Source organism: Mugil cephalus, chromosome 4 (genome assembly GCF_022458985.1).
Source record: "Mugil cephalus isolate CIBA_MC_2020 chromosome 4, CIBA_Mcephalus_1.1, whole genome shotgun sequence".
NCBI classification, from domain to species: domain Eukaryota; kingdom Metazoa; phylum Chordata; class Actinopteri; order Mugiliformes; family Mugilidae; genus Mugil; species Mugil cephalus.
Genome location: NC_061773.1, coordinates 2945780 through 2963823, shown reverse-complemented (window position 1 = coordinate 2963823; position 18044 = coordinate 2945780). Strand labels below are relative to the sequence as shown.

The 18044-nt window shown below is 45.3% G+C and overlaps 1 protein-coding gene across 5 annotated transcripts in view; it reads right to left on the bottom strand.

The window, feature by feature from the left end:
* The window catches only part of foxp4 (forkhead box P4), an 88575-nt gene that overhangs the window by 19118 nt on the left and 51413 nt on the right, over positions 1-18044 (bottom strand). For 2 of the 5 annotated variants that reach the window (XM_047583785.1, XM_047583789.1), the window contains 5 exons: positions 10990-11112; positions 7959-8090; positions 4284-4422; positions 1230-1431; positions 597-695 (listed from right to left, as the gene is read on the bottom strand). In XM_047583785.1, coding sequence (XP_047439741.1) covers positions 597-695; positions 1230-1431; positions 4284-4422; positions 7959-8090; positions 10990-11112 — 695 coding nt within the window. The remainder of the gene's footprint in view (positions 1-596; positions 696-1229; positions 1432-4283; positions 4423-7958; positions 8091-10989; positions 11113-18044) is intronic. The other 3 variants (XM_047583787.1, XM_047583786.1, XM_047583788.1) reach the window with 3 other exon arrangements.

Genomic DNA, 18044 nt, shown 5'->3' with positions numbered 1-18044 from the left:
CGTATTTGAGAGTGTGTGCACAAATGTGTGTGTGGAGTGGAATGGGGATTCTCCCAAATCAACATCAGAAGGTTGTCTAACAAAAACCATTTGTCTCGCAGATGGAAACATGTCTCCCTCTCTCTCTCTTTGCTTTTTGACTCTTCCTGATCATATGTGGAGGCTGAGGTTGGAGTGTATGTGTGTGTGTTTGTGTGCACGCTGGCTGTGGTTGAGTCAACTCAGAAGCAGCTCAGACAGTAGACATGACAAACTGCTGGCAACCACATTCTCCTCCAGATCAGCCATGCATTAGCTTAGCAGGCTAACACACTAGCGCTACTCCGTTTGCACCCTTCTAAGCCAACCCTGCTGGAATACCCACAGCACCCTGTGGTTGTAATATGACAATGTGTGACACATTTGATCAACTAATACAAGCTTAACACTTGTCCACACACCCTGACCCCGTCCAAATCGAGGTCGCGGTCGACAATACCCCTGGTGCACGTAATGAATCAGTGCTAAAGGAGACCTGGGCAAGTGTTTTTTGTTGTTTTTGTTTTTTTTTTGTCTCGGTCCGTGTGTACATGTGTGTACGTGTATATGCTACTCACTGGCTGCTTGGAAGTTGGCTGCCTTTGGAGTAAAGGGGGACATGGTCTTCTCCGCTGTCTGCCTTGGTGAAGGAGGATATCCACTCAAACAGTCTGGCTCTTAAAGATGAAGACAAGCCCATGAGCAGCCAACACAGCCATGGGTCGACACAGCCCTCATACACAGTGTGTAGTACAAATACCCCTGACACATGTATCCCTGATAAAGCCCACAGTAGTCTGCAGACATCCAGCATCCCTCTACCTCTCCTCCCCTGAATCCACCATCCTCTCCTCTCCTCTCCTCTCCTCTCCTCTCCTCTCCTCTCCTCTCCTCTCCTCTCCTCTCCTCTCCTCTCCTCTCCTCTTACATGTGGTTGACAGCATACGAGCAGAACATAGTGAACCCAACACACCTCCCATCAAATGAGTTGAGGGAGTTTTACACCGTGGTGATGTGTGATATGCTGCGTGTGCACGTTTTGTCACTGTGTGAAGAACAGCTAAAATCTTGCAGTGAAAACCCCCAAAATGACACACAGAGAGCGTTTTTGATTAGAGAGACACCGAGTCACATAGAGGACAGACACACCAACAAAGTGTGGATATTGTAAGAAAGTGAGCTTTTGTACATTTGTTTTTACATCACTGTACCTGTCTCTCTTTGGGGTGTGGCTCTGCCCGTTGGGCAGGCTGTGCAGTGGAATGTGAGCACTGGCAGCTTTGGGGAAGGCTGAGGTAGAATTGGAGCTGTTGGTGCTCAAGTCCAGGCCCTCGGCCTGTTTCAGGGCCTCCTCACTACTCTGCACCCCCGACACTTCCTTCCACAGTTGTTGGAGGTCTGACGGACACATCGCTGCAGAGAGGAACACAAAGGTAAATTAGAACCCAGTTTCACATATTCAGTGCAAATGTGATTAGAGCGTATTACGTTAAGTTAATTCAAATAAAGCAAATAAAAGATGGAGTTGACTCTAAATCCGATAACATCACCCAAAAACAGAAACACACGAAAAAACACTTGACCGTTGACTGAACCAATGTCGCAGACAGACGCAGCTAGTTTTACACAAAACATACATGCTACTATTGTAGGCGCTGTGCTAAGATGAATGGTTAAAAAATGAAAGTGGGGCCTCCTAAAAAAGACACATGGCTAATTTCTGAATGTTTATGTTATCTGTCCACCTACCCACTATTCCGCACAAGTTTTCTAAACTTTTTTGGCAATTGCTACTGTCCACCACCACCACTACTACCACCTCTTGCCATTCCTACTATTTGTGTGAATAGGGTGGGTGCACACTTTGAGCCGCTTCTAGTCGCAGCTTTGTTATTTCTGCTCCAATTTCACAGTGAGCGAGACGCCTAAAATGCCACAACCTACTCCAATGGATCTTAGCGCACACACACACACACACACACACACACACACACACACACACACACACACACACACACACACACACACATAAAATCTGCACAAACGGAGACCTCGCAGCAATCCAAATATTATGTCTGCTTTGTCTGCATTCTTCTGCGGTCCCGCCAAAACAAAAGTTCTCACTCTGGAAGAATGAGGTGGTCGGTGCATAGATTTCCATGTATGTGCGTGCGCATGCATGTATTATCCAAGAAACCTGACCAGTCTGTGAAAACCATCCGAAAGTGAAAGCGCAAAGTTCTTATTTATTGTCATAGAAAGTGGTTTCAACCACATCAGTCCAGTCAATTAAAAAGACGACAAGAGTGTAATGTGTGTAACTGGGGAAAATCTGTATTTTACTGATGAGTGCAAGGTAAACAAACTTTGACTCTGGCAGAAAGCCGATGAGAGGCTGCACAGATTTGTACACAGCATTAGGGTTGCAGCCTTGACTCTGCCAACCACATTGCAGTTTACTTCAATGTGGGTCCAAACTCATGAAGACTTTGAGGGAATTTGCGAGATATTTTCTCTATGATGTCATAGTAAAGTTAAACAAAACAAAATGTCACTTCATAATTTTATCCAATTAGGCATTTTGGGAAATTGCATCAATGTGCTCTTGAGATATCGCGTTCACAGAAATGGCATGGACGTACACAGAGAGAAGGGGGATGGTGGTACAACCACAAAACGTAAGGCCTCGGAGCACGGTTGTTGTCCGCGTGGAAGAAATAAATTCCAACTAGTGTTGACAAATGAAGTGTATTTGAGAAGCTATGTGTGATCCTGTTAACAGTTTTTGGCTAACTCATTTCAAATGTGTACGCATCTATCCGAGTTTCTTTTTATTTCACACAGATGTCTGCAGATAATGAAACATGCTGGAAAGTCTGAATGAAATCAAATCAAGGTAAGTCATTTATATGTTACGGAGAGCTAAAATAGTTCCGTGAATTGTTCAAATTTGTTTAGTGCCATGAACTTTTCGGAGAGTTTTCTACAGGCTGTTGTTCTACAAAGAACAGCATCATACTGCAGTCAAAGAAATAAACAAAAACCACAGCAAGACCCCCTCATGTCACCCCCCTCCACCAACTACACACCACACACAACAGCCCTTTGAGGTGGGGTAACAGTGTGTGCATTTGTGTGTGCGCATGTGTGCGTGTGTCTGTGTGTGCGTGTGTTTATGTGTTTGTGTGGCATGGCTGGTCAGAGGAATGCACTGGCTCACGCCTGGCTGAGCCGTCACAATGGACCAGCTCTTTCACACTGCAGGGAAATTCCAGTCCGATACGGAGGAATAGAGAAAGAAAGAGAAGGAGATGCCAAAGCACAGTGTTTGAAACTGTCTGAAAAATTACACTCTTAAAAAAAACACACAACAACTGTAGCCTCTGTCTTTTCAGCTGCATTCGCTTGATATACAGTTGTTGTTGTTTTTGACCCACTCTGTAAACTGGAAAATCCACTTGTCTGCAAATGCACGCACAAACAATTACTGCGAGGTTACAGGAATTATTTTGGGTGTTGTATTAGATTTATTAGAAATAAACTTTTCCAGAACTCGCCGAATTCGGTTGAATTGACGTTTGATGCTTACAAGTGTGCGTTTGTGCGTCGCTGCATGTGACCGTGCACGTGAGAAAAAGAGAAAGCTCAGAGAGATCAGACAGACAGAGGCAAGGAAACTGGTCTGTTTGGTCAACTCAGTCAGCGCTTTAGCAATGTTACGGCCACTTTAGAGCCCCTAAAGCATTCTCTGTGAGCGAGAGAGTGCGTGTTAAACGTTGCTGCGCAAGTACACAAACAAAGCTGGACCCAGACACACATGCTCACTAAAGGCGGGCCAGTCAACAGTCAACATTTATCATTTTAAATCTCTGCTGACAAAATTAAGAGACTGTGGGAGAAGTTACACATAGGAAAGGGAAAAAAAAATCCAGTGGGCAATGCAATAGCAAAACGATGATGTTCTTGTGTCTGGCTAATCTCAAGTACACACACATGCATGCACACATTCGCCCGAGCACATGCACACATCTCTAAGCAGGGGGCTTAGTGGCATATTTTACCTATTATACAAATGAGTACTTTCCACAAACCCACAAATACGTTCCCTTTTATCTTTTATGGGTTGATTAACTTAACAGGCTTCACAGGCAGCACTGGGTACAGGCCTGTGGGTGCATGCAATTATGCCTATGTGTATGCATGTTCGTCAGGATTTGCCTGTGTCACTAGGAGTTGTACGGTTCGGCCACTGCGTGCACACATACCTTGCTGCAGAGACTGCATGGCAGCAGTGGGCTGCAGTGGAACCAGGCCTTGTCTCTGGAGGTTGAGGATGTGCTGCTGCTGAAGCTGCTGCATCTGGATCAGCTGCTGCTGGAAGGCCAGCTGCTTGCTGCCTAACTGCTGGAAGTAAGAAGATAGGGAGACAGTGGGTAGAGAAGTTAGAAAGGAAGGTCCCATTCATTCCGTAATAGTTTGAAGAACAGAGTTTCATTGTGAAATGAGATCACTACCACCAAAATCTTGCCCACTGACCCATAATCAGATCTTCTTCAGACCAGGAAAAATGGGAAATTTATGGCCACAACAGAACCCTGGAGGTTTGAATATTGTATGCGTTGAGCATGTCATTTGCCGAAATCCCAAACAACTTGTTCTGCTATGACTTCAGTTTGGCTGCTTTTCTCATTACATCATGCATTTGTAGCGTATTCAAGTTTATTGAAGTCGAGGAACACAGAAACGGAATAAAAATGATCAAACAAAGGTTAATTGCTTGTTGCTCAAAAACAAAGTGAGAACAGTGTGCTATAAATGTAGTCCCACGCTAAAAGGAAGGGGAGCCTGATGGCCAGCTGTGAGGACCCTGAGGATGTAGAGAGGGGGCAAAGGGATTGAGGGAGGTTAAAGGCAGGGTGGAAGAGACTACATGGCGTGTGCCGATAATGTCGGTGTGTGTTACGGTGATAAATGTCCCCTTTCCTGCTCTCACAGTCTGGGGTAGACAGGGTCTGCGCTGCGCTATTTGAAGCCCCCCCTCATCCTCCAACCAACCCCTGAGAGACATGGACTTTATCTCCCTTAGATAACTAGTGGAGAGGAAAAATAAATAAATACAACTGCTCATTGTGTGCGCATATGTGTGTGTGTGTGTTAAAGAGAGTGGCAGCCTGAAACTCTTTGAACAGAGAAGAACACACAGGAAGGGCAAATAGGTCATTTCCTTTTCAGACTTGGTGCCTGGGGAGTTGAAGTGTGGTGGCGGTGTGTTTGTGTGGTATATGGGGCTGTTGGTGCTGTTGTGTGCACGTGTGTGTGGTAGAGGAGTGAGCACAATTGTTCATTACATGGATGTAAGGATTTTTCTCGTTTAGTAGCGGTTAAGTTAAACCATACAGTGTTGTTTCCTGGAAATGTGGGAACTGTTTAACAAGTGCAATTTGCAGTCATTTCTTGCACACGGAGACATGTTTAATAGATGGCTGTAGTTCCCACATGTTCAAACGTGCCAAATGCAAATAATACAAATTAAGTATTATACGTCAATGAAGACATTCTAAGGAACAGGGCATAAATGTACATTAGTGAAAAGAGATAATTCCATGAGCAAAGATAAATCCTCATTTCTTGATCTGCTTGTAACTAAACTGAGGCTGCGTTATCCTGCACTTAACTCTAGTCCTGAAGTTTGTTGTTTGAGAAAGCATGCGTCAGTTGTATTTTACCAGTATAACTGGAAAACAGCCTTATCATACGCAAGAGCTGCAGTGATCATTGACAAAATCTGTGTCATGCTTACATACTTGAGCTCTTTGAAGTGAATTGCCAACTTCTCATTAGTTGCAATAAATGGTTTATCAGGATCAGAATGTCCTGACTGAACTGTTTCCTCCCTCTCTTTCCAGTCCTCCTGCCCCTCCTTTTCTTCTCGTCTGTCCATTTTTATTTCTTCCACTCCCTCTTCTGGCTCTCGTTCCCTCCTGAGATATGGCTAAGGTTTTTTTTTTCTTTTTAAACACACATTGTGTATGTGTGGTGTGTGTATGTGTGTGCCTGTGTTCTGTTTACATTAGCTGTGGCTGAGTGGCCAAAGCTAGCGCAGTAACAGGCTGTCAATGTGATTTATGAGCACATCACACACTGTCTGAGCCTGCCAGTCACACAGACACACACACACATACACGCATAGAAGGACACAGAAGATGCATACACACACACACACACACACACACACACACACACACACACACACACACACACACACACACACACAGTAGCTGGACACCCAAGGAAACACACACACAGCACACATCTCTTGTGATGGTGAGAGTCACTTCATTAAGCTGACTCCTGACCAGTCCCAAATGCTCTGGCGACACACAAAACACTAACTCGACGCACACATACACGCTGGTGCTCTCAACGCATCGCTTCCACGCAGACAAGAAAGTGAAGAACTGCAGAAGACAGGGAAAAGGGCAAAAAGTCAAAGCTACTGGTGCACAATCAATCCAAAAAGGCAAAAGAGAAATATTCATTTCTTGTTCCTCCATCCCCTCTCTTTCTTTTCCTTTATCGTTCCCTTTGCTAAAGGCCTGTGATGGTCTGGATGTAGTTAAAACTACCAGCTACCGGCAAACTAATTACTACTATTACAGCATTTTTTTAGCGTATATAAAGCATAGCATTACATCTAAGTGGAGGCTTATGTACAGCTTCTAAACTGTGGGATACATTGTTTGTCTCAACATCTTATCCACCACCCGGTGTGACTAAAAAGGTGTTATGGTGGCGACTGATGCCTCACAGCGACTGAACAGCAGTGGCTGCTGGAAAATGGCCTTAGTCTCATCAGTTGTATGCAGCTCTGCAGAGACGCATATTCCCCCAGATGTATGTGTTTGTGCGCTGAACCATCACACGTCAAGCCTCTCTCTCTCTGCATGTATGCCTAGCTGTGTGACCAGTGTTTGCACTTGTCTCGTTGTTACAGGACAACAAACCTGAAAACTGGGACAGTGGCAGAGCGAAGGGAGAAAAGGGAAAACGGTTCAGGCACCCTCTCAACATGCGAGTCAACCACAACTGGTTTGCTTTGGTCATGGTCGAGTTGCTTGACCGCTGTCGGCGAGGAGTTTTTTGTGGGGTGGGAGGGAGGGGAGGAGAGGGGAGGAGGCTCTGCCCACTGGGAGAGGGGGATGAGGGCGAGGAGGAGGAATCTAGGATGTGTCTCCTCATGCATTTATCAGAAAAGTCTCGTGAGGTCTTTCTCCTTAAGTCTGTCTCCTGCGCGCTCCTCTGTGCACGTGGACGTATTTGAGCTAATGAGCGCTCACGCATGACACACTTTCACAAACACACTCTTGCACACACGCAGGTTATGACGGTAATCTCCTCTGATCAATTCAGATCCTCTTTGTTGTGCCACGATGTGATCCTGGTTGATCCTCTGTTATCCTACTGTATCACAGTTGCAGTTCATGCATATTTGTGTGTGTGTGCGCGGGAGAGCGGGAGAGAGAAGAATAGAGAGCATGGGAGGCTCCAAGTGTTGGTGGGGTTAATTGACAATTAAAAGAGTGGCAAACCCCTCCTACAGAGAGATTTCCCTTCAGTCTTAGAGCTGAAGGGAAGCAAATGAGTCCTGTGGCAGGGCAGAATATGGCATAGCACAGCTCTCCTCCACTGCCCTGACACAGCATCGCCTTCTGATGGAAAATAAAAACTCAGTACATGCCACAGTAAACTAGAGAAAAGGAGGAACAGGAGGAACAGTGAAAGAAAGAGAGGGGAAAAGAAACGTACACTGAGTATACATTAGACCCTCTATGTGCTTTTTTTCTTTCTGCTTATTCACATGTCAGCCACTTTTACTACATTTAAGGGCACTTGTGTACTTCAGAGTGTGCTTGAGCTGAGCGAGTGTGTACTTGGTTCACCTCTTTTGCCGCTTGCTTCCCAGCCTGCTGTTGTTGCTGCTGCTGTTGCTGCTGTTGCTGCTGCTGCTGCTGCTGCTGAGTCAGAAGCTGGAGATGTAACTGCTCCTGCTGCTTTTTGTAATACTCCTGTAACTAGAGACCGACACAGAAAGGAGGGGAGGGAGGCAGGGTGATAGGAAGAAGGGGGTGGGGGGCGTTGAGAAATAAGAGGCAGGTAAGTCCCAACAATCTTACAGTTTTTTTAAACAGTGCAATCATCCACTATAGTCAGACACCATAACCTGAACAAGAGTCTCAAGGAACTCTTTTGATTCCCCCTGTTCTCAGCGAAGGCCACAGTTTATTGTTGTGGTGGTGTGTGGTTTATTGACAAACCACATGTAACAAGCAAACACAGACCTGACAAAGGAGTGACTGTATTACGACAAAGGTAAATGTATACCGCTGGGTTTATTCGCAGGCTCTATGTGGAAAGGTCTGATTGTGGCACAATGCCGCCACACTCAAGGGCAACAAATGTACACCTGCGCTGCATCGCATTATGAAAGGTGAAGGTAACGTGACTAGAAAAGATAAAATCTGAGGATGAGCGCTGGTGGCTGGCACACGCACTTAAAACACGCACAGCCTACAAGACTGAACAGGGCTCCTCTGAACCGACAGGCTAAAAATGCACATGGAGATATTCTTCAGTGGAATATTTTGACTGCATTTAGAGTGCTGCTGTCAAAAAACACCTGCTGGGTCCATGTGTGTGTCTGCTCTGCACTGAAAGGGCTTTTGACTCAGTAAATCTTAAATAGGCTGGTTTTTATACCACGTACTTAAGAGAAGTGGCCCCAGGTTATGTAGGGTTATTTACAGGCTGAACATCAGTTGCATGGTTATGTACCGACACATGCAATTTCTTCATAACATTCTTATCTCATGTAACTAAGAAGATTATCTCTGAAATAAAAGACTGCAACACTAAACACATAAAGGCACAGCAAAACTACCAGATGTGGCAATGAACACGTGACTCACATACCGTATTTGCACACACACACACACGGACACGTGCACACGCATAAGTTCCTCTGATTGGCCACAGCTTGTCTGTTTGTTTGAGTTGGTAATCATTAATTTACTCAGGAAGCTCCATTAAGATTATAATCTTGCTGAGAGGAGAGCGGAGCAGACAGGAAAACTCACACTGACCACAGTGTGTGTTGGTCTTTGTGCGTGTCCGTGTGCGTTGGGGGAATCCTCTTGAGAACAGCTTGTGCATGTGTCCGTCTGCAGTTTGTCTTTGTTTCATGGTGCATCAAATGTTCAAAGAGGCTTTTCAGCGGAGAATGACTTCACAGCGCAGCAGTTGCTTCGGCCTCTCATCCGCCTGACCCTGCAGCGAGACGACTACACGCCACTGCCCATCCTCGCCACACAAGCCTTTGTGCAAAGCTGTTTTGCATTTTCTGGTTCAAATCTTATTCCAGACATAGTTCCATTTTTGCATAAATCACTCTCATAATTTACTTGCTTTTGTACCATGATGTTCATACCTGTCCCTAATTTATTTTAAATGCAGGACTCATTCGTTCTTGCAGTTCTTTCTTTCTTTTCCATCTGTCTTTCCGCTTTTTTTTATCGTTCCTTAGGCGGAGTTAATCTCTGTGTTCTGCGTCACTAGCTCTGATCACCTCCTAATCACACAGACAAATGCATATGCAAGCGCACACGCACACACTTGGCTGGAGAGTGGTGAGTTGAGGGAATAATTAAGTGATAATTAAGGTCTTTTTAATGATTTGATTCAGTGGCTCTGTGCATTAAGAGTATGTGTAAGTGAGGCACTCACCTCTCCAGCCTATTACCATGACCTTGACTTTAGTGAACACACCAAGAAAAAAAAAATAGCCAGAGCAGCTGTAGCTTAAGTAAAGGTTAGAGGAAACTTAAAGGTTAGAACACACGCACACAAACACATATGCAGACCACAAACCAGTGCAAACCATACAAACTCTCAGCTGCTTTGTAGCAGTGGGCTGTAAAACTTATTTCCACACTCTTACACAATGCACTATTGCCATGGGGATATGAAATTTAATGCTCCAGTGAGTGATATGTTGGTTGATTGTTCTGTGTGTGTGTGTGTGCGTCTGTGTGCAAAAGTGCTTGATTTGCAGATATACTCTAAGTGCGTAGTCCATACTGTGGTTAATTAAGTGGGAGAGCAATGTTAAACTCAGTGGTTTTATTAGCGGTGCACTGAGTGAGTGTGCATTATCAACCCCCTTCCCCCCCATCTCCTTTTTCCTCGTTATAGAAAAAAGAGCTGGTGAAGAGGTTCTAAGCCATCTGCATGTCTGTTTCCAGAAAGCCAGCACATTTCACATTTCCATTATGATACATGTTGTCAGATCTTCCCACTGCAATTTATACTCGCCTAAAGCTACCGCTTCTTATTAAATCTACTGTCTGTCTGCTCTGCCCTTTTCTGAGTGTGTGTGTGTACGTGTTTTCGAGACATCCCCTACTATGCAATTACTTCTCTATTGCTATTGCCACACTGTTAACTGTCTTCTTCACAGCCTCTAAAAGGTAGCATGTGTGTTTTTGTTTTGTGGGTAGGAGGTCATCGGTTGGTGTGACTAAATATTGGACAAATCTGTTTCAGCTGAAACATGTTTATTGGTTTGTGTCGACATAGCAACGCCTCTATCACCTGCAGGGCATCAACACACCTGAATCACTATGATTCACGCATTGATTCTAAAGAGTGTCTGTGTGTGTAGGTGTGCACATGTACGCCTGGAGGCGAGGCATGCACATTCTCCAACAATAATGCTAAAGAGGAGGTAGTCCAAATGACAATGTGTGCATAAGTGTAAATATGGACGTGTGTTTATCTTCAAAGACCTTGAGCGGTGAATATGATACAATCACACCCAGTGTGTGTCAGCACCTACTGAAACAGACACATCCAAACATGCCAGCTTGGGACTAGGTCCAAACTGAGTGTGCATGAGTGTGAGAATGCGGGTTTTACCTGCTGTAGCATAAGAGCTTGCTGTTGCTGCAGCAGGGCCTGGAGCTGTGGGGGAGACAGGATCTGTTGCATCTGCTGAGGAGTGATCATCTGTGGACTCATCATTGCCATGGACACGGGCACCTAAAGACAGAACATAAACACACATGCGTTAAATTCCTTACGGAGTTACATGTCAGCATGCAAATGTAGGAACATTTTGTATGAAAGACGCAGCCAGTGCTGCAAGCTTTAAGCATGACTGTGCCTGCAGCTCGCTGCTCAACACAAAACAAACAATGAGTGGAAGTTATAGTGTGTGCTGGAATAGACAGGCAAATCAAGAGAGGTGCATTGTCTCTTATTTTCTGTTGTCAGTCACCACTAAGAAAGGCTGGCAACACCAGACAGAGATAAATAGACAGACGCAGTAAAACACACACACGCTGTTGACACTTCACTACACAAAGCTGGCACTGTTGAAAACAGGCAATTTCTGAGGCAACAGTCAGAGATGAAAGCACGGATATGTAATCTCCCCATAAAATATAAAATCTTATCTGCTTTTATAAACACATGATTACGACTTCCTCTGATTCTCTTTCTACAGAGTCAAGCCTGGCTAAGAAGGAAGGAACAACAAAGTGGATATCTGATGAGATGAATATCTCATCAGATAGACCTGCAGGCAGCTAAAGAAAGAGAGAATGAGAGGACTGGGAGAGCATCAGTGATTTCTGCAAATGTGTTGTGCAAGCACTCTTAATGCAGATGCACTGAACACAGAGATGTGCAGAGATGCTAATCTGATTACAAAGACTGCAAAAGTGAAGCAAACTTAGCACATAGGTCTGAAAGGGAGAGACACACGTGCATGCATAAATGCAGACACAACATGAAAAACCACACCAACAGCCCTGCTGACAACGCGCTTCTGCATTTATTAACTGCTAGAGCAAAAACAGTTAATAAATTCAATTAATATAGAGATAAAGACACTGAGAGATATTTGGAGGGTGATTGAAATTTGAATTGACAGCGGATCTTCGACTGTTTACAGAGTGAAAGACGATTACCTCTTCTTTCACTAGCTACACATCAATAAACCATAATGCGTTCTCAGTACAAATAACCACCACATCTTAACATGTTAACACGGAGAGTCATCACCTCTGAAATTGGCTATTCATCTCTATTCACTTGAAATGAAATATTCATCTCTCTCATGGTCAGGCCGTTTGTATGCGTGCAGCTATGCGTGACCACGTGTGAGTGGCTGTGCACAACTGCCAGTGTGAAGAGAAGTCTATCTATTTACCACCCGAGGGGATAGCAGGTAGGGGGGGTGAGAGGCTGGCCCGAGCTTTCACTGGTAAATTAAATTTGTAAAGAGCTGATTTGACTTTGTAAACAAGATCGCCCATAAATACTAACACCCTCTTTCCCACGTGTCCTCTTTCTTCATCCTTCTCCAATCATCTTTCTCCTTTTCTGTGTGTGTCTGTCAGTGCTCTATCAAACCAGGCGTCCCCACCTGAGCACACTTCCAAGCACGCATAACGGTGTAGGGGTGTGAAACAGGTAGCAGAGGGCAGGGAGCAGGTGTGTGTCTCGGGTTGGGAGAGTCGCAGGGTAGAGCGCCGCGATACGCAGATGACGCCACCGTAGCGCAAGAGTGTGAGTTTACGGCGAGAGAAAGCAAGGAAAAGAAGAAGAAAAGAAAGAGTCAGCGCGGGGTGAGCGAGGGGAAGGGTGACTGTGTGGCAGTTGGTAAAGGAACAAGCAAAGAGGATGGGGGAGGTGGAAAAGTGAGCAAGATGGGAGTGGTGATGGGTGCCGCTTGGCGTCATGCCAGCTTGCCCCCGCCGCTGGGCCTTGTCAGTCTAAGCTGCCAAATGAAAAGCTGTAATTAATTGCTCTTGTGCATCCCATTCTTCCCCCCTGACAACTCATACATTCTATTTTATACACACCGCCATCGACATTTTGAAGTCACAGGCGTAATAATTACAGGAGTTATAGCACCTTTCTGTGTGTTGGCTGACGCTGTGATGCCAGAACTGAATATGCGTGCCTGTGTGCGAGAGTAGATATAATGTACTGTTTGTGCGCGTGTGCAAATGTGCACGTACGCATGTGTTTAGAGCTGAATGTGTGTGTGTGTGTGTGTGTGTGGCAGGCTGAACGCTGAGTAGTTAAGGTTTGACGCCATTAATTGCCCCTATAATCTAATATCACAAAGCGTGGTGATTACGGGGCATGCGTTGCCACCGCCATACGACACCGCCAGGCTGAGAGCGCCGCCACAAAACAAAAGCCTCGCCATTAGCGATTTGACGGGCCAGGACAAAAGCGCCTCACAATGCAGAATTATATTTTCATTCGGCTTTGTCTCTCCTGGTGAATGATTTCTCCCCTTTCATTGGACTGTGAATAGGGAGAGTCTGAAAAGCCGGGCGATTTGAAGTCAGCCATTTATTAAATGCATTTAATTTTTTTTTCCTGCTGTCGTCCAATTTTTTTTTTTTTTTTCATGTTGCATGTTAATTTAAAAGTGAGAGATGCGTGGTAGATTAGTGGGAGAGAGGTGACTCTGGGTGTGTGTATGTGTGTGTGTGGGGGGGTGAGTGAATGGGTGAGCAGAGAAAGGGGAAGGATACCATCCACATAGTGGAAGAAAGGGAGAGAGATAGGGAGGAAGGAAGTAGTAATGTGAAATCATGGTGGAAATGTGTGTGAAGAGTCATACAGAAACACACACCCACGTAGCGTACATCAATGCACACGAGGAGTTCGCTGAACATGAAGCCACTAATAATTAGAAGATTTTAAAAATGTCCCTCCTGCGATTAACATGCAAGAATCCGTCATGAGTAGACACATAAACACACACACACACACACACACACACACACACACACACACACACTGCTGAGGGGTCAGGGGCTGACAGAGGTCAACCGCTGCCATGGATAGAGGGAGATGGGGGAGGGAGGTAAGAGAGGAGAAGCAGGAGACAGTCCTGTCGTTTACAGAGAGAGGAGGAGTAATTAGAGGGGCTGTTTGAAGAGGGAGTTTAACTGATTAACAAAGGAAGAGACGGAGCGAGGGAGCGCCTGGAAGATGGGAAGGAGAAGGAGGAGAAAGGCATGAAGTCCCAGAGGAGGGAAGGCAGAGAGAAACAGGGGAATGTAACTTGCATTTCAATGAGGCTCCATCCCTCTCTCCTCTCCTCCCTTGATGACTTTTCATTCTAGCAAGAAGGAAGCGCTTTCCATTTCAGATGAAAACCTCAGGAAGAGAAGAAGGGTGGCGACTGATATTAAAGCAGCGTGCAGCCAGGGGACTGAGCCCAAGGCAGCAGAAGTGTGTTTGTATAGAGACATGGCATCGCCTCTAATTTAGGAGCCAACTTTGGATTTCACACTTCTCCTTCCTCCTAATTGAGGTCTTGGGCTACACCCAAAACGCGGCACCCGTGAAACATTTGTGCACTAATATTATCACATTTGAAATTTAACACAGACAATCTTTTCAGGCGGGTTAACACAAATTATTAAATTGAGAGAAAGGCACAAACACTGTGTGATGCTTTCTAAAAGAGCAGCAGTCATCCAGCCTTCAGCACTCCCCCGAGCTTCACAGCCAGACAAATTTACTTCTGCAGTTATTCGCCTCGCCAAAAACTGTGCAGCCAATACATAAGCGTGTGTGTGTGATTGTGTGTGTGTGATGGCAGCGAGAGGTGAGAAGAAAGGAGGCTATAATCAGAATCTAAACAGGCTCTCAGTCTAAATGATGCAGGCCCTGCCTCTGGGCCTATGGGGACACACAGGAGAGAGGGATAATTGAAAAAATGACAAGGAGAGAGCAAGAGGAAAAGAGAGAGGCTGACACGGACCTCCTCCTCCTCTTCAACCCCCTCTTGGTAGGAGCAAACCCCAGCGCTGTTTATCCTTGTCACTGAGCATTACCACCTCACCTTGGAAGGGACGGCTGCCTCTCTAGTCAGACACCTAGGGGTGCAGAGGACTGGCCTCTGTCTTCAGACGGTTTACTTTCCACCGTTTTACTGCCATAGTGGTTTTATCGGCATCTTAATTAAAAAATTATAATTGTCACGTCACATCACCCTGTACGAAGCACAACAGCACATGGAACCCCCCCCGAAACTGCACCCGTCCATCCACCCTTCCTCCTCCTGCTTGTTAGTTCAGAATTTGTTTATTCACCAGCTATCATCAGCTTCCATCTTTCAGTCCCTGCAGGTGAACAGCCTGCCTGCGCTCATCACGCAGAGGGATGAGAAGAGGAGGAGAAGAGTTCAAAAAGAGAGAGAGAGAGGGAAAAAGAGAGGACCAAGGAAAGAAAAAAGGCATTTGTGAGTGAAGGAGAGAAATGGAAGGAGCGCCCACTGGACTGAGAGTGTTGTTTAGAACAGGCCTCTACTACAAGTAAAAGGGCCCCATTGTGTGTGGTGAGTACCCCTCCTCCAGCTAATCTGTAGTAGGGCCAGGGGCCACATTACTCAGGGGGGAAACTGATGAGCGAAGCCAGGTGGGGATGATACGGGCATCTCACAGCTCCCAGCTTCAAACCTTTTTTTGCTGAGTAATGTTTCTGTATGAAATTTCAACGTTCATGCCTGAGTTTACATTCCAGACAACATGGTATCTGCAATTTTGAATTCTTAAACTTAAACTTAACTTCCAAAAGTGTAATGTTAAAGATGAACACTGTTTTGGTACTACTACGATATGGTTTTCACAGGACAGCGAGAAATATTTATTATTTTATTATAATTTTAAATGTGACTTTCTAGAGGTTTATTTATGTCAGAGTAACTCACAGGAATAGAAACATCTATAAATGTGGTAGCTTCAAGACTCAAAATGTTTATTGTTTATAGGGTGTTATTTTAAAGATCTGAAGGTGTAAAATGGGTCTTCCGATTTTTCTTGGAGTAAAAATGATGCGCAGATAAACAAAGATAAACAGGGGAGGGACAGGGAACGGTGAGCATACATCGGTCCTCTGGACTCTTCCACTCACACACAAACAGTGTGTATGTGGAAGCGTATAAAACACAGCTCTCCCTGACAGGGGCCAGACAAATGAAAAAAAAAAAAACTTCAAAGAGGACAGTGAAAGACCAGCAAGTTCAAGTGGATAATCCCCCCTCCCTCCCCCACCTTCTCCCCCCTTCTCCTCCTCCTCCTCCTCCTCCTCGGCTGCCTCCCTCCATCTAACGCCCCAGTGCTTCAGAATAAAAATGACAACACATTTCCAGAAACACACGCACAGACATACACACACCCGGGGCCCTTCATTGGGAAGTGTGAGGGGCCGTTATCGACCATATTTCATTACTGATTTCACTCATGTTTCAAATCACAAAATAAGAGTTTCACACTTCAGTGGCCAGACCCAAACCTTTCCTCTCCATCCCTCTCGTCTGTCTGTCCACCCTCTGCCCAGAGCCAAACCCCAATCCACTGGCTGCTCGGCCTCGTCCCATACACACTTCACAAACTGTCAGGATCCCATACCACCACCCCAACACACACACACACACACACACACGCTGACCTGCACACAGATGCGTGAACACACAGCCACAATTCCCTCCACATCAAATAAGAGAAACTGCCAACTAAGCACTTTCATTGAGTGGACAAAAGGAGTGCTTTGGGAAAAACACTTTGAAAGGAAATAAAAGAGAACGAGAGAAGGAACTGCTTCAGTTCCGCAGACTCCGGGGGGCTTAACGCTCATCTTTCCACATACTTCTGTTGATTAGTTAAAAGACTTTGAACCCTGCTTCAGTCTTTACGTTTAGTTTTTCCACAAATCTACAGCCTAGTAGTTCAAATAAGGCAGCGCCAAGAAATCACCTAGCAACGTACAGAAAAATACTGTGAGTTAGGGTTACGAAACTGATCAAAAATAGTTGGAGCTCTAACAGTGACATGACTCAGTTTCCTCCTCTCCTGTTTCCTGGGTGACTCCTTCCCTTCCTCCGTCCCACTGTGCTGGTGTCAGCCCTCTCCAGAGACAGAGAGGGAGAGCCAAGCTAATTAACATATCTCTAATGACTCTTTTCATTTTTTTCCTAATTAAACGAGCTCCTCAATAATACATGAAAACAGGACACCACACTATTCAATTACATACGTATGGGCCACGGCCAAGCACGTGCGTTAATCTGTATGTGCGCATGCCAAGTGCCAGTGTGTTAAGTGTGCCAGGCGTGTGTCTGCCAAGAGGTGCATATGTGTCTGCTTGAGCCTGCCCAGTGTGTGAGTGTGTGCCAAGTGTGTCCATTGTAGACAACGTGTGGCAGGTCAAAGAGACACGGTACGGATCATGCTGGGTAATCCTGGCTTGTTAACTGTGTGCCCACCAGTTCTCTCACGGTCACTTGTACCACGGCCAGTGAAGGTTTAACACCGACCAGAAGCACGCACCTCAAGTGTGAAATTTCCACAGAGTAAAGATATCTTTCAAGTGTAACATTGAGTGACTGCTCCATTACTAACTAATAGAGAGGGCAAACACTGATCAGGCATAACATTATGACCACCTTCCTAATATTGTGTAGGTCCCTTGTGCCTCCAAAACAGTTATGACTCATCAGAGAATGGACATGGGTCTTCTGAGGGTGTCCCGTGGTGTCTGGCAACACAGTGTTGTTAGTGGGGGCCTTTGGGTCCTATTAGTTGAGGGGAGGGGCCTCTGTGGATCATCCCACACATACTTGATCAGTTTGATCAGCTTGTACTGTTCTTCATGTTTTTCTGAGTTTTTCCTAAAGCGTTTTTGTGTGTGTGTCTGTGTTTTAGAGGGTGGGGGGTCCTATCAGGAATATAATTCTTAACAAATACAATTTGTTCCTGTGTAAAATTCAGCTTTTTGGGACAATTGTTTCTGAACTGCTAAATAATCCCTTGTAAAATATATTTGGTGCACCTCAGCAATTCTGCTGCACACAATCAATTTTTCCCGCAATTGCCTGTCTAGAGACTTGAGCCATTGTCGTGACATGTGACGGCGCGACACACACATGCACACGCACG